The sequence below is a fragment of the Papio anubis genome, chromosome 4 (assembly GCF_008728515.1).
Source record: "Papio anubis isolate 15944 chromosome 4, Panubis1.0, whole genome shotgun sequence".
In the NCBI taxonomy this organism is placed as follows: Eukaryota; Metazoa; Chordata; class Mammalia; order Primates; family Cercopithecidae; genus Papio; species Papio anubis.
Window position 1 is genome coordinate 55,191,340 of NC_044979.1, and position 25,127 is coordinate 55,216,466.

At 37.3% G+C, this 25,127-nt stretch overlaps 1 protein-coding gene across 3 annotated transcripts in view; it reads left to right on the plus strand.

Moving 5' to 3' along the window:
• Positions 1 to 25,127, plus strand: part of RELN (reelin) — a 508,320-nt gene that overhangs the window by 369,664 nt on the left and 113,529 nt on the right. For all 3 annotated transcript variants that reach the window (XM_003896435.5, XM_017957037.3, XM_003896436.5), the window contains exons 25-28: positions 4,676 to 4,881; positions 6,840 to 7,011; positions 7,451 to 7,651; positions 13,676 to 13,908. In XM_003896435.5, the coding sequence (XP_003896484.1) occupies positions 4,676 to 4,881; positions 6,840 to 7,011; positions 7,451 to 7,651; positions 13,676 to 13,908 (812 nt within the window). The remainder of the gene's footprint in view (positions 1 to 4,675; positions 4,882 to 6,839; positions 7,012 to 7,450; positions 7,652 to 13,675; positions 13,909 to 25,127) is intronic.

Below are 25,127 nucleotides of genomic sequence, written 5' to 3' on the forward strand. Positions count from 1 at the left end.
CCATTGACATGGAAGGTCCTCCCCTGATGATTATTGTTAAAGATAATAGTCACTCAGTTATCAAAATGCATTGCACATATCTGGATCCCCTGTATAATTGTTCCAAAATGGAAAGGTTGTGCTTCCTGTAGGCATCAATTTTAAAGTAAGAGTGTAAATCTTTTACCAATATGTACTCAGACACCTCAGTGAGTGCGCGTGCGCACGCACACGCACACACACACACACATTTTAACATGTAAAGGGTTATATATCAATATTTCTTCCACTTAATTCAAGATGATCTCTGAAGTCAGACTATCTGGGCTCCAAAACTTATTGATTGGTTCACTTTGCAAAGTTTTAACAACTCTCTGTATCTCAGGTTTCTTACTTAAAAGTGGATATAGAGAGGAGTAAGTGAGTTGGTGCAAGTAAAGAGTAAAGAATAGTGTTGGGAACACAGAAAGCGATCATATGTGTTAGGTATCATAGTTGAATTTTATGAGAATAAATTCCAAATTTGTCTTATTGATTATTTTCACATTTATGCCCTGCAACTAACTAAAAATCATTTCAAACATAAAATTCTCTGCCCCTTCCAATTCAGCTTTCCCCCTAAATTTTTGTCAAAATATCTCTGGGTTATATTTTACTTTTTTCTGTTGATTCATTCAGAACTGTTTTGAATTCTAAGTAAGAGGAACTATCTTAACTTTAAAAAGGGATAAATTTGGTTTATGGGAAGGAAAACACAAGGAGGGCTTAAATGGGACTGCTGCAAGAGAGACCTGGAACCAGTAACTCCGAAGCTCACAGAACTTTCCCCTTAAGAGTAGACCCAATTTGAAAGAGTAGACCTGATTTGCAGGCCAGCTGTCACATGAGAATGGAACCATAGCCACAGGGCTTTCCAACCAGCTCTGTAGGAAAACACAGGGAAGGCTCCTGGCGGCCAGTCACAGTGTCCTGGGAGGAATGATGTGCTATGATTGTATAGCCAGATTCATGCACTCACTTGTTTGGTGGCAAGGTGGATACACTGTCTGGCAGCCCCCACCAGTAAGCGTGTTGAAGTGAAGGGGCAGCAACCCAAAGGAAGGGTTCCTTAGACCATTTTCCCACCAGCCTAGATCATATTATCTAAAACTTATCTCCAGCCAGATGTGGTGGTTCACACCTGTCATTCTAGCACTTTGTGAGGCTGAGGTGGAGTATCATTTGAGGCTAGGAGTTTAAGAGCATCCCAAGCAACATGGCAAGAGCCTGTCTCTAAAATAATACAATAAAATTAGCTGGGCATAGTGGGGCATGCCTGTACTCCAAACTAGGAATGAGGGAATGAGGCAGAAGGATCGCTTGAGCCTAGGCGTTTGAGGTTGTGGTGAGCTATGATCACACCATTACACTCCAGCCTGGGCAACAGAGCACGACCCTGTCTCAAATAGATAAATCATGCATACATACATACTTCCATTCTTTCCCTATCTGATCACAAATATTCAAGCTGGTCTCTAATACTCCTGCCCTAACTACATAGCTTATATTCATTTTCTAGGCATGAGCCCTTTGCTCCAGCTATGAAGCTCTTCTCACCATCCAAGGTTTTGCCACTGCCTACCATTTTGCCTTTTATCTTCTCTGCATTCACATAAAATTTTCAGTGTTCTGTTCAAATCCCCCTGCCTCCCTGAAGCTTTCTGGAGCTCTGGCAAACTGTACTTCTCTCTTTTCTTAGAATTCCTCTCTGATTTTTACATATAAATGTCATATTTTAATTTTCGTCCTCACAATTACAAGCAGAATGTGGAGTCCCACGACTAAGCCAAACTCTGGCTAAGGTGTGCAGCTCAGAAATGCACGTCATGCACTAGACATTTACAAATCAATACATACTCTTGAGACTAAATACGTTGGAAAATTATTAAGTGATCATATGACTAAACGGGGCTTGACTAGAAATCAGGACTGGGTCTGCAGCCCTTGGTTACCATTTCTGTCTCTGCCAGAAGTCCATGAATCCGTTCATGTTTGTTTTTATAACACACGGTGTTCTGCCTGCTATAATTGTTGAAGAAAGACTGAATAAATGAATGAAAAACATTAAGAAAATTGGGAAACAATTAAAGATTCTAAAGAAATGGTTATTTTCAAGTAAATAGAATTGCTTTCTAGTGACATTTTGATTAATTTCAAAAGACTTTAATGGAAAGTAAACGGTGATTAGTCATGAAGTGTTTTGGAGGCTTTGTTATAAAGGTTCTAGATTCTGAAAGCTTACCTCTTAAAACTTGTTTTATTTTAGCTAAACCTTAAAGCAGTAAATCATTTTAACCTAGAATCTGGGGGGAAGTTGGAGGCGATTTTCCATATACCAGGAATGGCACAATATTACTACTCCAATACATATGCAGACACACACATTAGATATGTATATGTGTTTACACATATACACATAAATACATTGATCACAGCATAACAGAAAAACTGCAAAGCATATGTTACATCGAATTCTGAATTCTGGCAAAAACTTTGCCATGAGCCATTTCCCTTTTCTTTTTTCTTCCTTTAAAACACTATTCAGCATATCAGGTCACCAAACAAAAGAAAATGATTTGTGCTATTCTCTAGGAAAAAACACTTCCAGTGCCAAACTAAGCATTTGTGTGGTATTTTTCCATCATTTACAAAAATGCCACAAAACATTCTTTGAGAACCTCTGTAGACTAACACCATAGTCTCCTGGAAAAACAACACTACTCTGAATTTCACAGTAGAGCAATCATTCCAACCAACTAATTGTGATAATTGGATTTTTATAATTCCCCTCACCTTAGATCTTTATCCTTCTGGCTCATTTCCACATGCCAGGTTTCTCATAGGAGTTTGCGGGATTGGAATTAACCTGCTAGGTTCTATAGTTTTTCTTCCAAAAATCATTCTTCCTGTAATGACCCTGAGGCTTGAAAATGCTAGGATCTCTGAGGTGTTCTCACTTACAATATTTCAAATCAACAACAGGAAAAATTAAAAGGCACATATAACAACTGAAAAATGCATATAACTTACAAGATTTCCTCAAATACATACCTAAAATTGAGATTTCCAAAGAGTGAGTTTCTGTCTCTGAATTAACTTCAGTTCTCATTTTGCTAGCATCCGTGTTTATTTTGAAAACTCTTAATTGGCTTTAGACCTATCAGTAGCAGTATAGTCTTTTAATTAACCCCAGGTATTTCCCCCTGACTTCTAATAACAGAAACCCTTTCTTAATTAACTTAGTGGATTAGAGCAGAGTTTAAATCCTAAGTGTGAGAGCCATTTTTCTCTAATACTATGTATATTATCTCAGGTTTTCTTCCCAACTTTTAATTGAACTTCCTGGGAGCGCTCAGAGATCAGCTCAGAGAAATCCATGGACGAGCTTTGAAAGAGTCTGTTTAGGTGGAAGACTCTCATAAGCAAACCTTTCTTCAGCCCCATTAGCTGAAATCATTTTGAACAACAGGAACAATGACAAACCTTGCTAATTTCTATGTGACACCTCACCACAGGACTGTGACCTTCAGGGGACTTAATAAGCAAAGGAAGCAAGTTAGTGGATTTCAGGAAATTTGTAGCACTTTTAAGACACAGAGACCATTTAGTGGTTGCAAAAATTTATTTAAATGATCTCTCCTAACCTCTGTTTATGAGAGAGAAGGGAGGGAGACTAGGATCCTGAGAGATTCAATTCAAGTCCTCTTTATTTTCTTTTTTGAGACAAAGTCTCATTCTGTCACCCAAGCTGGGGTGCAGTGGCCTGTTCTCAGCTCACTGTAACCTCCATCTCCCAGGTTTAAGCGATTCTCCTGCGTCAGCCTCCTGAATAGCTGGGATTACAGGCACGTGCCACCATGCCTGGCTAATTTTTATATTTTTGGTAAAGACGTGGTTTCACCATGTTGGCCAAGCTGGTCTCAAATTCCTGACCTCAGGTGATCCGCCCACCTCACCTCCCAAAGTTCTGGGATTATAGGCATGAGCCACCGCACCCGGCCTCAAGTACCCTTTCTTTTTGTCAAGAAGCTTCTGCCTTGCCTGGTCTACTTTAATTCCCACAGGACTGGAGGGTCAGGGGCATATCTCTGGAGAGGATGTTCTGTCTGGAAGGTATGCTGTGTACCAGCAAGTTCCATGCAACATGTTATTTCATCTAATTGTCACAACACCATATGAGGAAGGTATAATTATCCATATTGTACCTTTGAGGAAAATAAAAGCTCAAAAAGGTCACACAGCTAGTGATCAGTATGAATAATGGGCTAAGACTCAAACCCATCTCCTGCAGATTTCAAATAGATGGTGTTTCATCTCCATTGTTCTGCCTAGAGGAAATGGGCAAAGTAAGGATTCAGAGTGTTTTCATTAAAATTTAAAAAAAACATTTTAGTACTGTTTGGTATAATTAGCAATTCCCAAGGGTTTCTCATAACCCAGCCTGGGAATCAGTAATGTAGACATTAAGCAAAGATATCCAGCAACAGTTACCATAGTTGAATCAGAAACAACTAAATGGCGTGACTCTTTCCACAGTGAGTGGGGACAAGACCATTTCCACATAGTGCTAAGATGTCCAGGTGAATTTGAAACTGAAACAACAAAATGCCAAAGAACTCCCAGATTATTCAATTTGATTTTTCTTCTTTTCTGAAAGGCTGGGAAAAGACAATTGGTGAGTTGGGACCTGGATACTTCTTGGGTGGACTTTGTCCAGTTCTACATCCAGATAGGTGGAGAGAGTGCTTCATGCAACAAGCCCGACAGCAGAGAAGAGGGCGTCCTCCTTCAGTACAGCAACAATGGGGGCATCCAGTGGCACCTGCTAGCAGAGATGTACTTTTCAGACTTCAGCAAACCCAGGTAACTACCCACCTGATGAGCCTCCCAGTAGTTTCCAGGAATGGTAAAGGTTAAATCATTGTTGGTGTGTTTCCAAAATGTTAACTGTTGTAAAAATAGACAAACCCATAAATATTTAACATGAATGATAGCCCAGTATATAAAGATTTTATTTCACTTAAGTGGCTGTACAGAAAGCATTTGTATTCATGTTTGAATTTTTAAAGATTTTTTAAAACTTACGACTAGAAGATAAGCAAGATAAGTAACCACTGTTTACTCAAAGAGACCATGGAATATGGGGATGTTCCGTGCTCATTTTCCCATTTGCAGGCTTGTTTGACTATTTTTAATGTACACACAAAGTATGCTTAGCTCTTAGATTTAACAGTAAGATGGATTTTTTTGGTTAAAATTTTTCACACGGCTGCACCCAGGGCTATCCCTAAACAGTGTATGAGTAAGTGCGTAGGGCTCAGATTTTCTAAACACTTTGCCCTGGCCTATCCCTGTCTTAATTTTGATATATGGGGAATATATGTAATAAAATGTCTTAGGCAATGACTGTTGAAGAGTTTGGGGAAATAACTCATGTTTAATAGTAATACCTATACCAGGCAAGGCATGTATATGTATTTAAATTTAGTTCTTTTGCAATTATGTAGTATTTTGAAATTCTGTATTTATATTTTATATAAGTATTATTAAAGTCTATTCAATGATATTATTTTAGAATACTCCTTTTTATAATCTGTGTATTTTCATTGTAACAAAAAAATAATTTTTTGTATGTTGACTACTATTAAGTTTTAACATATGGATCTTGTCCCTGTTTTCATTTTACAAATGAGCCTTGTTTATTGAAAGAAATTATCTAAGATTATATAAACCCAGTTCTTACAGATTGAATATGTCTTAAACATATTACTTAAAACATACTATTTTGTAGATTTAAAGTTCATAAGTTTGACATTTTAAAGTATTAGGTCATGTAAAGGTGACATAACTTTCCGTGATAAAACATAAGTAGACATGCAAACAGACCAACAGAAAGCATTTCTTCTAAGGGATTTAGGGGAGGCGGAGAAACCAGAAAAGAGGCAACTGGATGAAACAAGAAATACAACAGGAATGGTGGGTGAGAGATGAAGCCTTGTGAGAGTCTCCTAGACTCTCGCAGTATAGTAGAGAGGGAATTGATAATGGTGCCAAACTGGCTTAAACTATGATTTTAAAACTCAAATTATTTTTTCCAAGTAATATGTCAACCTGAAATTATTGAGAGTTCAGTAAGGTGACCAGGTACTTTATAGGTAAATAAAAATGTAATGGCGTCCTCAAATTGCGGAACTGCATGTCTTTGTCATGAAAAATTACATACACAAAATGATCTTAAAAAATAATTTTACTAACATGAGGATGTGCTTATGATGTAAAGTTTTAAAATGTAGATCACCAAATTATACATATAATGCCTTGCCTATATAAAAGATTACAAGCTGTGATGAGATACATCAAATTGTTAAAAGAAGCCAACCCTATGTGGTAGATTATGGGCAAGTTATGCTTCATTTTTAATGCATTTCTGTGCTTTCCCACAATGAGAAAGAATGCCTTTGAAAAAAATGTTAAATGTTATCTTCATGTATTAATATTAAACAATTTTATCTTGGTATTTCTTTAAAAAGTTATGACCATCAAAAGATACAGTTCAGTGAATCAAACTCAGTTGAAATATTCTCCCTCTTCTCCAAAAGATACAATTCCAAATGAAATAAACATGACCAGGACTAAACCTGCCTGCAAGGTTAAACCTCAAGTCTGATATGTCCAAACTTACAAGCTTTTGAAAAATATTGAGATCAAACCAAACAAAACTTTCTCTTGTTGTTACCCTTGTTGTTTTAGTAGCTGCAAAAAAAAAAAAAAAAAAACACAGCTTTTCTTTTCCCAACCATAAATGATCTACTTTTATTCAGATTTGTCTATCTGGAGCTTCCAGCTGCTGCCAAGACCCCTTGCACCAGGTTCCGCTGGTGGCAGCCCGTGTTCTCGGGAGAGGACTATGACCAGTGGGCAGTCGATGACATCATCATTCTGTCCGAGAAGCAGAAGCAGATCATCCCAGTTATCAATCCAACTTTACCTCAGGTATCCTCCTATGTCTGAACTCCAGGAAGACAGATTGTTATAAAAGTGAATGGCATAATGAACTCATTTCCTTAAGGATTTAGTGCTTGACACTGAATGTATGATATAAGTTGAAGGGCTTGTACTTAATTTTTTGTTACCTCTCTATGCTACCACTTCACAGATAATTTAGATGTAAAAAAGACTGACGTCTGGTTAAATCATCAAGCAAAATTGTTAGTGTGTTTATAAAATGATTAGATACACAGTGGTAAAATACTTTCAGTTGTTGAATCATCAGGAGAAAAAGTTAATAGCTGTAAAAAGACATGGAGATTCTTCTGTGTTTTCCTAGAAATGCAAGTGGTACATGGCCCAGCATGTCATGAAATGAAAATTCCTTTCTTGTTTTCAAAGCTATCAAATTGCCTTTTTGTGTTACTTGTATTGTTTCTATTAGAACTTTTATGAGAAGCCAGCTTTTGATTATCCTATGAATCAGATGAGTGTGTGGTTGATGTTGGCTAATGAAGGAATGGTTAAAAATGAAACCTTCTGTGCTGCGACACCATCAGCAATGATATTTGGAAAATCAGATGGAGATCGATTTGCAGTAACTCGAGATTTGACCCTGAAGCCTGGATATGTGCTACAGTTCAAGGTATTTATGCACAAGCTTCTTCCCAGAGCAAGTTAAGGAGTAAAACATCTTCCAGATGTATACGTGGAACTCACAGAGAACACACATTTTTCATGTTCTATTAAAGAAGGGACTCACCTGTACAAAAGCTCAACAGTATTAGAATTGCAAAGTTTTTCAGCTCTACTCATAAGGAAAGCAGCTTGCTAGTTTTTAAGGAGTCCCGAAAGTTGTGGGTATACCATTTCTTCAGGTATTCAAGGAACTCTGCCAGAATTAAAAATAACATTGACTTTTAGGACTTCAATCTGATAGTGACTTAATGAATCTCAAGCTTCTAAACGATGATGGATAAGTTGTCCTTTTCATCTTACTAGTGGTATTTGAACTTGCAAGATATTTTATGCTTTTGCTGTATTATTTTCAAACAAATTATCTTACTTAAATTCAGTAAATTTTTACTCCAGTCATCATTGTTCTCTTAAAGGCTTCTTGTGTTTCAGCTCTGTGATAACGTATCAACATGTATAGCAAGTATTTACTTTGACAAGGTCTTGTTTCAGAACCCTAATCAAAATTTCATTGTGTTTATAATAAAATCCCATAGGTGACTTCTGGGGTTGGAAGTAATGCAGTTTTAATGAGCTAGCACAACTACATGGTCCTTACATAATGGCAGGATGCAGATGCTAAATAATTTACAAATGGAATTATTAAAGAGATCAGATGTTTATAGGCAGCTCTTCAGATATAATTTTCACAGGTCTGTAAACAAGGAGTTAGTCATAAATAATATGATTAGTAAAATGTTATCCTTGTTTAGATTCTGATGTTAAACTATAATGGAAAAATATCAATAACAATATATGATCTATATTCATTTGTTGGTAATACCTAAAGTAGTAACAAAATAACATTAATAGCAAATATATTTCCAGAATACTATGCTGTTTCTCATCTGACACCTTTTCTATTTAATTAATCACAAACCATGGTTGTGTAGGTATTAAAGTCTGCAATAATATTCTGAAATTTTAAAAATCTAAATTTAAAAAATAGTGTTAAATATTTCAAGCACTTAAACAATGATCAGGAATGCAAACTGCTTAAGAAAATCTTAATTCTCTACCATTTGACCCAGCAATCCCATTATTGGGTATATACCCAAAGAAGTGTAAATTATTCTACCATAAAGACGCATGCATGTGTATGTTCATCAAAGCACTATTGGCAATAGCAAAGACATGGATTCAACCTAAATGCTCATCTGTGGTAGACTGGATAAAGAAAATGTGGTACATATACACCATGGAACACTACACAGCCATAAAAAAGGATGAAATCATGACCTTTATAGCAACATGAGTGGAGCTGGAGGCCATTATCCTAGGCAAACTAATGAAGGAACAGAAAAACAGATACCACATGTTCTCACTTGTAAGTGGGAGCTAAACAATGAGAACACATGGGCACATAGGGGAGCAACAGACACTGGGGCCTACTTGAGGATGAAAGGTAGGAAAAGGGAGAGGATCAAAAAACTGCCTATTGGGTAGTGTGCTTATTACCTGGGTGACAACGTAATCGGGACAGCAAACTCCTGAGGCACACAGTTTATCTATATAACAAACCTGCACATGTACCCATGAACCTAAAATAAAAGCTAATTTAAAAATTTTTAATTTTCATATCACACAAGCAGAAAGTTATTAATTTGTGGTTATTTAATAAGTATAGAGTACAGATCATTCAGGGGTTGATAATTAGTGTATGTTTGAAACCTGCCTATAAGAATTCTGGGTGCCATTTGTACAAAAATACACAGGGCTGGTGCAGTTTTTGTGATTACTTGCTGTGTGATAAACACTAGCTAGTCCTGGGACTATAGAAATGAAAAATGTGACCCCACATGAATACCTGTGTAACAAACCTGCATGTTCCACACATGTATCCTGGAACTTAAAGTAAAATTTAACAAAAAAAAAAAAGAAAAAGAAAAATATGACCTTAGCTTTCAAGGAACTAGAGAATGAGGCAGAAAAGTGAACAGTCACAATAAAGTCACAAGAATGCTGCAGTATAAGTTGGCTCTAGGTGCTATAAGAATACTCTGCGTAGTGCCTAACATGTTTCAGGCACTCAAAAAATGTCTGTTAGTTGAATAAATGGATGGATGGTTGAATGGATGGATGGGTGGGTGGAAAGACGGATAGGAGTAAAGGAAGGAAAGGAAGGGGAAGGGAGGAAGGGAGGAAGGGTGGATTGATGGATGAGTTCCAATTGGAAGTCTCTGGAAATACAGAGACTTAACCAGCTGAAGAATGGAGGGGCAGGAATTCCAGTTAGAGACAACAAAATGAGCAAATACATGAAAATACACCGAAGTGCAAATGAGAAAAGGGGCAAGTCTAACTTTGAGGACTGTGGAGTATGTGCAGCAGAGATGAGAGATAAAGTTGACTCTGATGGGCATTATATTCTACATTAAGTCACTTGAACATTATCCCAAGAGCAATGAGTCATGAAAGATTTTTAGCCTGTTGAATGCCAGAATCAGACCTGTGTTTTAGAAGAATCATTCAACCTCAGTATGGATGTTGACCCAATAGAAGAGGAAACCAGAGTCAGCAAGTACATTCATTCCTTCATTCAGCAAATACTTATAAAGTCTCTATATTCTATTCACATTTCTGGGTTATGGAAATAAATACAGAGAGTATGAAATAGGGTAATGGAGGATCTTTACCATTTTATAAAAGGTTGTCAGGTTGGTTGGCGTCACTAATAAAATGACACTCTTAAGCCACAACCTATAGAAATTAAAGGAGTGAGTCATGCAGTTATGTGGAAAAGATCATTCCAGGCACAGAAAACAAAAAGAACCAACATCTTGAAGTAGGAATGTTCTAGAAACCACAAGTATGCCATTGTGACCATAGCAGAGAAAGTGAGCAAGAGTAGGACAGATGAAAAAAAGTAAGGTCAAACTTTGACTTCTGTTCTGAATAAAATAGCAGAAAGGTGACACATTCTGATTTAGGCTTTTAAAGAATCATTGCTCTGGTAACTGTGCAGGGTCAAGGGCAGAAACATTAGCAGCTATCCAGTGATCCAACTAAGAGATTATGGGAAATAGGACCTGTGAAAGAGGCAGAGAGAAATGATCAGATTTTTAAATATATTTTGAGTAAAGTAAGGATGCTAGAGCTGTAATCGAAGTCAGAAATGAGAAGGCCAGGTTGAGGCATAGCATGCGTTATAAAGATAAATAAATGAGTATAAAGATGTTAAAGTGATACAATCAATAGATTTGGGTGACTGCTGAGTAATAGAATGGAGTCTAGAATTATTCTCTTATTTCTGGTTCTGGCTGCTGAACTACAGAAAAATGAGGGTTTGCTTTAGGAGAGCAGTTGAAGAGGACTGGCTTGGACATAATGGAGTTACGGGTGCTGATGGGCTGCTGAAGTGGAAATGAAAAGGAAGTGGTAATGTGTATTTGTCCAGAAAGTAGGAGAGAGGTCATATCTGTTATTCAGACTACAGGCATTCAGAAGAAACATGAGGTTATGATTGTGAATGAGATTAAGAAGCATGCATACAGTAAAATGATAAAGTCAAGACTGAATCACAGAAAACACCAACACTTAAAAGGCAGGCTAGATGGTCAATAAAAAAGAAATGGTTAACAATGTTAAAAGCAATAGAAGAATCAAGTAAAAGAAGGATTAAATTTTCCCATTGCATTTTGTGAGATAGACAGTTTCCTTGGTAATTTCACTGGGGCAGCAGCAGCAAAAGTCAGATTACAATGGATTTTAAAATGTTGAGTAAAGAGGTCTATTCAGTGAATACGGCCTTTCTCTCAATTTGTTTAGCTGTGTAGTTAGAGGGAGACCAAAAATCAGGGAGAATTTTTATGTTCTTTTGTTTTATTTTTAAAGGTAGGAGAGACTTAAACGTATGTATCTGATCCATAGAAGGTACACAAGTAAATATTTGTTGAAGGTATGCCTAAATCCTGAATGGAAAGTTTAAGATAAATTATATGTTTAATACAAATGAGAGTATGTCTACACTACCCTATTACCTGATTTCTAAAGCACGAACTTGTCACAGAACTTAAAGTTCCAATGACTTGTCTATGTTAGAAACAACAGCAATCATGGCAAATTTAAGACAAAAAGTTAACTAGGCGTGCCCAATGTGGCTGCTTTCACTACATACCAGCCAAAGGCCTTTGGTACTATTGAGTAATGCAGTAAAAGGAATTTGTGTTAGAAGAGTTTAATCATGCATCTGAGAGGGTTAAGTCTTTAATTATATTCTTGATGTTTTACTATATAAACTTGGATAAATTGTGCACAATAAAATTTCTAACCAAATTATAAATTCTCTGAGAGATGCTTTCTAGCTCTGAGTATGGAAATAAAGAAGATACTAAATCTTCTTTTTAAAAACTAGATAAAGCTACCTTATAGTCATCAGGATTAACTGATTGACCTCCTGAGCTATGGCTCAATATTATTAGCCCATGACTCTACCTTTATATCATCCTTTTTTTTTTTTTTTGTCATATCATGTTCTTTTCATTCCTGATTTCAATTTTCCTTCTAAAACTCAGACTATTCTTGTTTAGTAAAGTCTTATACAACAAAATGTGTGGCTCCAGCCAACAAATGAAATAAGATGTGAATAGGCCGTTCATATAAGATGGCATGTAATTAAATGAACATGAGAAAAAGAGTTTGACATTTGTAATTTTAAAAAATGTAATAAAATTCATTACACATTTATTTGGAAATAAACTGTCTTAAACTATAATACTCAATGCCTAAACTGATTCATTTGGACTCAACCAATACAAAATGAACACACATAACTAGAAAATTTTAAGTGTTTATACATTTTGACTCATTAATGCTACTCTCAGGAATTTATCTGGTGATAACAAATCAACCAAAGAAGAAAGGTGTATTCTCTGCAATGCTATGTATAACAGAATGTGGAGGAAAGCTCTAGATGTGTAATAACTTCAACTATATGACCAATATATAGATTCCCTATAAAGATCGGTAGAGAAAATAGAAAAGTAAGGACAGTTATGATAGACTAGTGGGATTTAGGTTGTATTTTTACAGTTTTTTAAATGTTATTAATCCTATGATGACAGTCCTCCCTAAAGGTATACCAAACAGTAACAGGTTCATTTCTGGATTATGTTGCTTATTTGATGCTGTGATAAACACTTAGCGCTTTCATCTAAGTTGACACTGATTTTATTTTATTTTATTTTATTTATTTATTTATTTATTTGAGATGGAGTCTTGCTCTGTCGCCCAGGCTGGAGTGCAGTGGTGTGATCTTGGCTCACTACAACCTCCGCCTCCCGAGTTCAAGCAATTCTCTACCTCAGGCTCCCGAGTAGCTGGGATTACAGGTGTTCGCCACCACGCCCAGCTAATTTTTGTATTTTTAGTAGAGACAGGGTTTCACCATTTTGGCCATGCTAGTCTTGAACTCCTGACCTCATGATCCATCGGCCTCAGCCTCCCAAAGTGCTGGGATTCAAGCATGAGCCACCGCGCCTAACCAGTTGACGCTGATCTTTAATGAGCTTTGGCAAGGAAACAGAAGGATGCTCGTTCCACTGAAACCTTCCTGTACTGAAGAAGACAGCTGCTTCTCCATCTTATGGTTTCCTCTGTTTGTACCCTCTGAGGAGGGAGAAAAAAAGCAGTTTCTTGGCATATCTTTTGTCTGGGACTCAAGAACCACCGACACTGTGCTTCTCTCTTCTCTCCTATAATCCCAAGAAATCCACAAAATGAGTCCAGCTTTCTAGTAAAAAGTACCTATTGTTTGCTTAAACAAAGAATTCCAGAATCTATTGAAGGGTCTTGGTTGGCACTGAGCTCACAATTCCTATCATTGTAAATTCAATGCAGACTCATTGGAAGGCACCCTGGATGCTGTAGCACCTAATTTGTTGAGTGATGACTTAGAACCAAAATCTTGTATAATTCTTGTCCTTCCTTTTAACAGCTAAACATAGGGTGTGCCAATCAATTCAGCAATACTGCTCCAGTTCTTCTTCAATACTCTCATGATGCTGGTATGTCCTGGTTTCTGGTGAAAGAAGGCTGTTACCCAGCTTCTGCAGGCAAAGGATGTGAAGGAAACTCCAGAGAACTAAGTGAGCCCACCATGTATCACGCAGGGGACTTTGAAGAATGGACAAGAATCACCATTGTTATTCCAAGGTCTCTTGCATCCAGGTAAAGTAAGCATTCTTAATAGGTGTGGGCCATTAAGAAAGACACAATCCCAAATGCTATAACCCTAAATGTTGAAATCCTAAAAGATCAAAATCCTGAAAATACAATTCTGGAAAAAATAATTTTAAAATATTTTAAATTATTTTTAAAATTATTTTTAAATATTTTAATTATTTAAATAATTTAATTAAATATTTAATTAATTTAAAATTATTTAAAATATTTTAAAATATTTTAAAATAATTTTAAAACATTTATATTTTAAAAGGGGGATTTATTTGAGAAACAGAAAAACATGACAGAACACTTCATAGGCCATTTTACACAATACTTATTTTTGCAAGCATAAACATTCAGATATACTAAAGACCGCTGCATTGGTTTAACATTTATGAGCAGACAAAATGTATACATAGAGAAATAGGTTAAAAAGCAAAATGTATAAATGTATATCACTATGGTTGGTGATTGTTTGCACTCAGCTGTATAAATGTGGCCATCTGAAATACAGACAATTTAACTCTTTTGATGAGATTGATCAAAAACCTCAGTGGGGTTACCACTGCATATGCAGTCACCAAAAAGCTGAAACCCGAAGAAATTTTATCTTTCACAAAAGCAGATATATGAAAAAGATGTCTCTCCCTTTATCGAGTAAGTTTTTCAGCATTTTTAGGTACACCCACAGTGTTTACACACAACGTCAACATTGCACTTTTGTGAAGTCAAATTTGCAAAAAAAAAAATTCATAAAACAAATTATAACTCTCTGAAAGTCCTTACACAATTTACACATCCCGTATTGGAAATGATGTGAAGACAGAGCACATCAAATAGATAGCATAGCAAATTGGCACAGTGTGGGAAGGGCAGAAGTCCTATGACTGGATAATTTGGCGGGGGAGATTTCTTGTATTTTTGGAGGTTTCTTGTATTGTTTTCACTTCTATGATCTTCAAAACACTCACTGCACTTATATTTGGAGAGTAGTTGTGGTCTACAGAGTTTGTAGGGATATGCTGTCTGAAAATCTGGTTATTGCTGAGCCACTGCAATTAAATAATTTTCTGCTTTCATAGCACCAATAATAACTAGCTTTTACACTTTTGTATGTTTCATTTGCCAGAGTATATGTGAAATATTGTTACATGTACATAATGCATACTGATTATGTCAGGATATTTATGGTGTCCATCACTTGAGTACAGTATACTTTTGTTAAGTATAGTCACCCTTCTCTGCTATCAAGCATTGAATTTATTCCTTCTATCTTACTGTATGTTTGTACCCTTTAAACCATTTCTTTTCATCCTCCTCTCTCCCTCTCTTGGTACCCATCCTAGTCTCTGTTATCTGTCTTTCCACTCTCTACCTCCATGTATGAAAAACATGTGATCTAATATTTAGCTCCCACATATAACTGAGAATATGCAATATTTGTCTTTTTGACCCTGGCTTATTTCACATGAGATAATGGCCTCTGGTTCCATCCATGTTGCTGCAAATGACATATTTTCATTCTTCTCTATGGCCAAATAGTATTTCATTGTGTATATCCATTCTTCTGTTGATTAACATTTAGGTTGATTCCATATCTTAGCTATTGTGAACAGTTCTGCAATAAACATGAAAGTGTAGGTATCCCTTTGATATATTGATTTATTTTTCTTTGGGTAGACACCCAGTAGTAGGATTACTGGATCATATGGTAACTTTATTTTTAGTTTTTTGAGAAATCTCCATACTGTTTTCCACAGTGGCTGTACTAGTTTACATTCCCACCAACAGTGTATAAGAGTTCCCTTTTCTTCATATCCTCACCAACATCTGTTTGTTTGTTGTCTTTTGAATAATAACCACTGTGACCGGGATAAGACAGTATTTTATTGTGGTTTTGATTTGCATTTCTCTGGTGATTAGCGATGTTGACATTTTTTCATATACCTTTTCACATTTGTATGTCTTCCTTTGAGGAATGTCTATTCATGGCCTTTGCCCACCTTTTAATTTTATTTATTTATTTATGTTGCTGTTGTTTGAGTTCTTTGTATACTCTATTCCTATTATATTGGTCCCCTGTTGAATGAAAAGTTGCAAATATTTTTCCCATCCCATAGGTTGTCTCTTCACTCTGTAGATTATTTATTTTATTGTGCAGAAGCTATTTTTAGTTTAACAAAGTCTCATGTGTCTGTTTTTGTTTTTGTTGGCTGTGCTTTTGAGGTCTTAGTCATAAATTCTTTCTAGACCAATATCCAGGAGAGTTTTCCATAGGTTTTTCTTCTAGAATTTTTGTAGTTTGGGGCCTTATGTTTAAGTCTTTAATCCATTTTGAGTTGATTTTTGCATGTGGTGAGAGATATGGGTCCTGTTTCATTCTTCTGCATGTGGCTGTTCAATTTTCGCAGCACCATTTATTGCAGAGGGTGTCCTTTCCCCAGTGTAAGTTCTTGTCAGTTTTGTCAAAGATTACTTAGCTATAAATCTGGGGCTTTATTTCTGGATTCTCTATTCTGTTCCATTGGTCTATGTGTCTATCTTTATACCAGTATCATGGTGTTTTGCTTATTATTGCTTTGTAGCATAATTTGAAGTCAGGTAAGGTGATGTCTCACATCCTTCTTTTTGTTTGGGATTGCTTTGGCTCTTCAGACTCTTTTTTTATTCTATATGAATTTTAGGGTTGTTTTTTCTAATTCTGTGAAAAATGACGTTGGTAATTTGATAGGAGTTACGTTGCATCTGTAGATTGCTTTCAGCATTGTAATCATTTTAACCATATTGATTCTTCCAATCCATGAGCATGGGATTTTTTCCATTTGTTTTTGTGATCTACAGTTTCTTCTATCTACAGTGTTTTCTGGATTTCCTTGTAGAGATGATTCATCTCCTTGGTTAAATGTATTCCTAGGTACTTATTTTATTTTGGAGATTGTCAGTGGGATTGAATTCTTGATTTGGTACTCAGCTTCAATGTTACTGGTATATAGAAATGCTCTGATTTTTGTACATTGATTTTCCATCCTTAAAATTTACTGAAGTTATTTTTCAAGTCTAGGAATTTTTTGGAAGAGTCCTTAGGGTTTTCTAGGTATAAGATCATGTCATCAGTGAACAGAAATAATTTGATTTCCTTTTTCTCAATTTGGATGCTTTTTATTTCTTTCTCTCGCTTGACTGCTTTAGCTAAGACTTCTAGTACTGTGTTGAACAGGAGTGGTGAGAGTGAGCATCCTTGTATTGTCCCACTTCTTGGGAGGAATGATTTTACCTTTTCCCCATTCAGTGTAATGTTGGCTATGGGTTTGTCATGTATGGCTTGTATTATTTTGAGGTGTGTTGCTTTGATGCCCAGATTGTTGAGGGTTTATATTGTATCAACATCATGAATGGATGTTGGATATTACCTAATGCTCTTTCTGCATTTATTGAAATGATCATATGTTTTTTGTTTTTAATTCTGTTTATGTGGTGAATGACATTTACTGATTTAGGTATGTTGAACTATCCTTATATCCATGGAATAAACTCATTCAATCATGATGTATATCTTTTCGATGTGCTGTTATTTTCAGTTTGCTAACATCTTCTTGAGGATTTTTGTGTCTGTGTTCATCAGGAATACTAGCCTGTTTTGTTTTTTGGTTGTGCCCTTGCCTAATTTTGGTATCAGGGTGATTCTGGTTTTGTAGACTGAGTTAGGAAAGAATCCTCTCCCATCAATTTTTTGAATAGTTTTAGTAAGGTTGGTACCAGCTCTGCTTTGTACATCTAGTAAAATTTACGTGTGAATCCATCTTGTACTGGGGTTTTGTTGTTGTTGTTGTTTTGTTGGAAGACTTTTTATTACTGCTTTAAAATCATACTTATCATTGGTATGTTCACAATTTCTATTTCTTTGTAGTTAATGCTTGGGAGTTTGTATGTTTCCAGGAATTTATCTGTTTTCTCTAGGTTTTTTAGTTTGTGTGCGTAGAGATGTTCATAGTAGTCTCCAATTACCTTTTTTATTTCTCTGGTATCAGGTGTAATGTCACCTTTGTTATCATTTCTGATAGTGCTTATTTGAATCTTCTCTCTTTTATCTTACGTAATCTAGCAGTCTATTAACTTTGTTATCTTTTCAGAGAACCAACTTATTATCTCATTGATCCTTTGTATTATTTTTCTTGGTTTCAATTTCATTTAGTTCTGCTCTGATCTTTGTTATTTCTTTTCTTCTGGTAGCTTTGGGTTTGTTTTGTCTTCATTTTTCTACTTCCTTGAGGTGCAATTTTAAGTTGTTAATTTACAGTCTTTCTATTTTTTTATATATATGCATTTAAAGCTATAAACTTTCCTGTTAGCACTGCTTTTGCTGTATCTCAGAGGTTTTGATATAGTGTCCCTATTTTCATTTGTTTCAAAAAAATTTTTATTTCTGCCTTAATTTCATCACTTACCCAAAGATCATTCAGGAGCCAGTTGTTTAGTTTCCATGTAATTTATATACTTTTGAGATTTCCTCTTGGTATTGATATCTAATTCTATTCTGCCATGATCTAAGAAGATACTTAGTATAATTTAGATTTTTAAAAATTTATTGAGACTTGCTTTGTGGCCTAGCATATGGACTGTTTTTGAGAATGTTCCATGTGCGGAAGTGAAGCAGCATGTTCTGTGGTTGTTGGGTATAATGTTCTTTGTGTGTTATGTCCATTTGGCCTGGAGTTCAATTTTAAAAATCCAGAGGTTCTTTGTTCATTTTCTGCCTCTGTGATCTATCTAGTGCTGTCAGTGGGGTGTTAAAGCTACCAATATTATTATGTTGCTATCTGTCTCTATTCTTAGGCCTAGCAGTATTTATTTTATGAATGTGGGTGTTGCATGGTTGGGTACATATATTTAGGATAGTTGTGTCTTCTTGTTGAATTGAACCCTTTACCATTATATAATGCCCTTTTCAGTCTTTTTAAACTTTTATTGAATTACAGTCTGTTTTATCTTACATGAGTATAGCTACTCTTACTCATTTTCTTTTCCATTTGGGTGGTATATCTTTTTCCACCCCTTTGTGTTGAGTCTATAGGTGTCTTTACCCATTAAGTGGGTCTGTTGTAGGCAACAAATAATTGGATCTATGTTTTCTTATCCAATCTGCCAGTCTATACCTTCTTAGTTGAGCATTTAGCCCATTACATTCAAGGCTAATACTGATATGTGAGGTTCTGTGCCTTTTGGTGCACTGCACAGTCCTTTCCCTGGGGAGCAATACTCCCTGTAGGATAGAGAATTGGGGACCTTGTAGTACCTTTGGGTCCAGCCAGTGCTGCTCCACTGCAGCCTTCCAAGTGGACATTGGAGATGTCAGCAGGAACTCCTGGGATGTGGAGATATGGGGACTGTTACCAAGGGCAAGATGCAGTCCTATGGCAGCAGCACTCCCCAGATGGCTCCCTGCTGCAGCTGTTCAGGTCTCAGGAGTGAGGCATGAGTGACCCAGCGTGAGTTCACTGTCTGGTGCATTGCCTTCACAGGGTCTCCAAATCACCACCCATGCTAGTTTCAGAGTTTGTGTGGGTGGTGGCGCTCTCCCACAGCTCAGATTGCAGCAGTCTGTGGCAGGGGTGTGGACTGCTGAAGCTCTTTCCCCATAGTTCCAAGCCCCACTAGGTTCCTGGCCACTCTCAGCCATGCTGGCTACTTGTTTCCTTCTCCTTTTGTGCCTCAGGTGTTTCCTGTGAGTTCTCTATTAGTCTTTAGTATTCTCTCCTAGATTCAGGGTATGGTTATCTACTCATAATTTTGGTTCTTCCTTGGGGAAAGGATGAGTGTCTGATATCTCTGGTCAGCCATCTTGAACTGGAATCTTCTAAACTTTTATCTTTCACTATTAAGTCACCTCATATACTTAACTTGTCACAGCCTTTTTGTGAGGAAACAAATTTGCAGATCTCTTTCATTGTATTGTAAGGAATACAGTAAGAAGGAGTGATATTTGGCTTCCCCAGTATCAAATCTGAATTAGTTAGGGTTCTCCAGAGAGACAGCATCAATAGGATATGTATATATATAGATACATGAGAGGGGATTTTTTTTTTTAGAGGAAATTGGTTCACACGATTATGGTGGCTAACTAGTTCCATGATAGACACCTGCAAGCTGGAGACCCTGAGATGTCAGTAGCATGGCTCAGTCTAAGTCCAAAGGCCTCAAAACCAGGGAAGCCAATGGTGTAATTCTCAGAGAGAGGCTGGAAGCCTCAGGCCCCAGGGAGCCTCTGATGTAAGCTCTGGAGTCCAAAGGCTGGCAAACCTGAAGTTCTGATGACCAGGGAAACAGAAGAAAAGTCTGTCCTAGATCTCAGAGAGATACCAGTTTGCCTTCTGTATTTGCTTTCTCTTCACCTTCTGGCTAATTGAATGGTGCCACCAACTCTGAGGGCAGATCTTTCCAACCTAGTCCACTCAGACTTACCCTCACAGACAGGCCCCAAATAATGCTGCACCAGGTTTCTAGGTTTTCTTTAACCCAGTCTAGTTGACACCTGAAATTAACTCCACAGTCCATCTCTTGTCAACTCGGCACCCATGTGCATCTCTTTAAACCATACTTATTTTTCAAATAAAGACAAGGTAATAGTTCCACCAAACATGATGCAACTAACATGATGTGACAATCCTGCATGATCTCCTCCCCAGAATTAAGCTTTCAGAACTTCAACATTTGGGATTTTCATCTTTTGGAATTGTGATTTGGGGTATTTTCGATTTTAGAAATTTTAGGTTTTAGGGAGTTTCATCATTCAGGATTTCAACTCTAGGGATTATGGTGTTCATGATTGTGTCTTTTGGGTTTATGATCAGCCTACATTCTTATGTGCTGTGGCTGCAATTTATGGGGAACATTTATGTATCTCAATTACCTCAATAACTTAAAAGAATTTATATAGTCTAGTTATACCTATCCAAGTTGAAGTAGTGACTACTGAGGAAAAGAGCCCTGGGACAAAATTTCCAAAATGTCTGTGTGTGTGGCGTGGGGCAGGGGGTGCACGCAAGCACGCACGTGCACATGCTTGTAAGACACATTTACTTATTTATTCAGCAAATATTTATTGAGCGTCTATGTGTGCGTGTACAAAAGTGCTGTTCTGGACACTGAGAGTACAGCAGTGAACAAAATGTATTGAAGGCTAAAAGAGTTATAAGACATTATTATATCAGACTTTCACTACACATAGATTGTTAATGATTTAACGCCTCCTTACATACACTTAGACAAGTTGAGATATCTTACAATATAAATGATCCATTTAAATGATTATTAAAATAAATAATAAAACAATAAATTAAAAATCAGTTAATGGGAAGAATGAAATCAATGGACTGAGAACATGAAGTGAATTAGTTTCAGGAAAGGGGCAACAAATTAACTCTTAGCTTCCTGGCAGCTCAGACAAAGTGAGAAAATATAGACTCATTTAGTTCCCATTGTTGAGTAATAAAAAGGAAAGCAGATGCATTCTGATTTTTTTAAAGGTGTGCTTTTTTTTAGGCTTGGTATTTCAGAATAAATTTATAGCATGTATGCTTGTACTAGATAGAAGAGGTAATGCAGAGATCAGTATTTTTAACTATATCATTTTACAAAAGATAAACATTTTTCAAGTAGGCACTTCTTAATTGAATTCTAGAAAACAACATTAATTGTCACTCATGATAACAATTAATCGTGACTCAGTCAAGGCATTTCTGTTCAGAACTGAGATGATATAATAAGTCTATTTGCACTGCTTCCTGATGACATAGCATACGGTTTGTATGCTTGTTATTGCCATTCAACAATATTTCCAGCTTTCTTTTTCCCTAGAGGATTATACTTTCCCCACAGCCTGTAAAGTTTGGCATGTCTAAATGAAATGTGAATGAAAATGAGACATATGGCTTTAAGAGCCCATGTACACTTTGCCATCTTCCCTGCTCTGTGGAAGCTTGTATTGAGATGAATCTTATATCTCAATGAGTGTCTACAATAAGCAGACACCCTTGCCGACCTACACTGGACATATAAAATAAGCAAGAAATAAACTTTTTCTAGGTTAAACCGTAGAGATTGAGAGTTGTTTGTTGCCACAACATAACCTATCTCATTCTGACTTATATGGTAAAAGCTTAACAATCTATAGACATGTCTTATTCATAAAGTTCTTGGAGGCCATTCTGTTTGTGGCATCATTCACCTAACTTAGCACCAGTTTACTGTGCATCATCTGGCAAGATAAACTGGTTGTGCTCCCTGCCTCCTTGTTACTTAGATGTGCATACCTCAAAAAATTACACAACAGCCCTTGGTAGGCAAACTTCCTGGATAGGGAAGGAATTTGTTTGGTCAAGGATGTGCAAGTTTCTGTGCTGATCTGCTAAACTTTGAAACATAATCTTTAAACACCAGCTGTCTCAAGAAAGTTTGTCAATCAGTGGTTCCAACTCATAAGTAATTTATTTGTCCTTATATGCTAGTGTTCTTTGTAGTTTATCAAAATGATATGCAAATGCCTTCAAAATGTGTTATGTAGGTGGCAGAGTTGATGAATTTACTACCTTTCATGAAATTAAGAATTTGACTTGCCATATGCTTTAGTTAGGATACAGACCCAGCTACTATGACAGAGAAACACACAAACACAAATGATTAACAAATTTTCAAAAATATAGAGGTTCATTCTTTCTCATATGCTGGTCCAAAAGTGAGCAGTTAACAGTTGACAAGTTGGCTGTGCCATCCTGAACATGTGACTTCCATCTCTGGATCCAGGGCAGCTGTTCTAGACTTTACCGTCTCTTAACCAGTGGAAGGAAAACAGAGTCAGGGATAAACAGATAAATTACTTCTTAAAAGAAAAATCCAAGATGGCCAAATAGGAACAGCCCCAGTCTACAGCTCCCAGCGTGAGCAATGCAGAAGACGGGTGATTTCTGCATTTCCAACTAAGGTACTGGGTTCATCTCATGGGCGCTTGTCAGACAATGAGAGCAGGACAGTGGGTGCAGCCCACCAAGCATGAGCCGAAGCAGGGCAAGGCATCGCCTCACCCAGGAAGCGCAAGGGGTCAGGGAATTTCCTTTCCTAGCCAAGGGAAGCTGTGACAGATGGCACCTGGAAAATCGGGTCATTCCCACCCTAATACTGTACTTTTCCAATGGTCTTAGCAACCAGCACACCAGGAGATTATATCCCACACCTGATTTGGAGGGTCCCACACCCACGGGGCCTTGCTTATTGCTAGCACAGCAGTCTGAGATCGAACTGCAAGGTGGCAGCGAGGCTAAGGGAGGGGCACCCACCATTGCTGAGGCTTGAATAGGTGAACAAAGCAGCCAGGAACCTCGAACTGGGTGGAGCCCACTGCAGCTCAAGGAGGCCTGCCTACCTCTGTAGACTTGACGTCTGGGGACAGGGCATAGCCAAACAAAAGGCAGCAGAAACCTCTGCAGATATAAATGTCCCTGTCTGACAGCTTCGAAGAGAAGTAGTGATTCTCCCAGCATGGAGTTTGAGATCTGAGAATGGACAGACTGCCTTCTCAAGTGGGTCCCTGACCGCTGAGTAGCCTAACTGGGAGACACCCCCCACTAGGGGCAGACTGACACCTCACACCTCACACGGCCGGGTACCCCTCTGAGACGAAGCTTCCAGAGGAACAATCAGGCAGCAACATTTGCTGTTCAACAATATTGACAGGCTGCAGATACCCAGGCAAACAGGGTCTGGAGTGGACCTCCAGCAAACTCCAACAGACCTGCAGCTGAGGGTCCTGACTGATAGAAGGAAAACTAACAAACATAAAGGACATCCACACCAAAACCCAATCCGTACATCGCCATCATCAAAGACCAAAGGTAGATAAAACGACAAAAATGAGGAAAAAACAGAGCAGAAAAGCTGAAAATTCTAAAAATCAGAGTGCCTCTCCCCCTCCAAAGGAACACAGCTCCTCGCCAGCAACGGAGCAAAGCTGGACGGAGAATGACTTTGACGACTTGAGAGAAGAAGGTTTCAGACAATCAAACTTCTCCGAGCTAAAGGAGGAAGTTCTAACACATCACAAAGAAGCTAAACACCTTGAAAAAAGATTAGACGAATGGCTAACTAGAATAACCAGTGTAGAAAAGTCCTTAAATGACCTGATGGAACTGAAAACCATGGCATGAGAACTACGTGATGAATGCACAAGCTTAAGTAGCTGATTCGATCAGCTGGAGGAAAGGGTATCAGTGTTTGAAGATCAAATGAACGAAATGAAGCAAGAGAGAAGTTTAGAGAAAAAAGAGAAAAAGAAATGAACAAAGCCTCCCAGAAATATGGGACTATGTGAAAAGACCAAATCTATGTCGGATTGGTGTACCTGAAAGTGATGGGGAGATTGGAACCAAGTTGGAAAACACTCTGCAGGATATTATCCAGGAGAACTTCCACAACCTAGCAATGCAGGCCAACATTCAAATTCAGAAAATACAGAGAATGCCACAAAGATACTCCTCAAGAAGAGCAACTCCAAGACACATAATTGTCAGATTCACCAAAGTTGAAATGAAGGAAAAAATGTTAAGGGCAGCCAGAGAGAAAGGTTTGGTTACCCACAAAGGGAAGCCCATCATATTAACAGCAGATCTCTTGGCAGAAACTCTCCAAGCCAGAAGAGAGTGGGGGCCAATATTCAACATTCTTAAAGAAAACAATTTTCAACCCAGAATTTCATATCCAGCCAAACTAAGTTTCATCAGTGAAGGAGACATAAAATCCATTACAGACAAGCAGATGCTGAGAGATTTTATCACCACCAGGCCTGCCCTACAGAGATCCTGAAGGAAGCACTAAACATGGAAAGGAACAACCGGTACCAACCACTGCAAAAACATGCCAAAATGTAAAGATCATCAATGCTAGGAGGAGACTGCATCAACTAAAGAGCAAAATAACCGGCTAACATCATAACGACAGAATCATATTCATATATAACAATATTAACCTTAAATGTAAATGGGCTAAATACTCCAATTAAAATACACAGACCGGCAAATTGGATAGAGTCAAGACCCATCAGTGTTCTATATTCAGGAGACCCATCTCACATGCAGAGACACACATAGACTCAAAATAAAGGGATAGAGGAAGATATACCAAGCAAATGGAAAACAAAAAAAGGCAGGGGTTGCAATCCTAGTCTCTGATAAAAC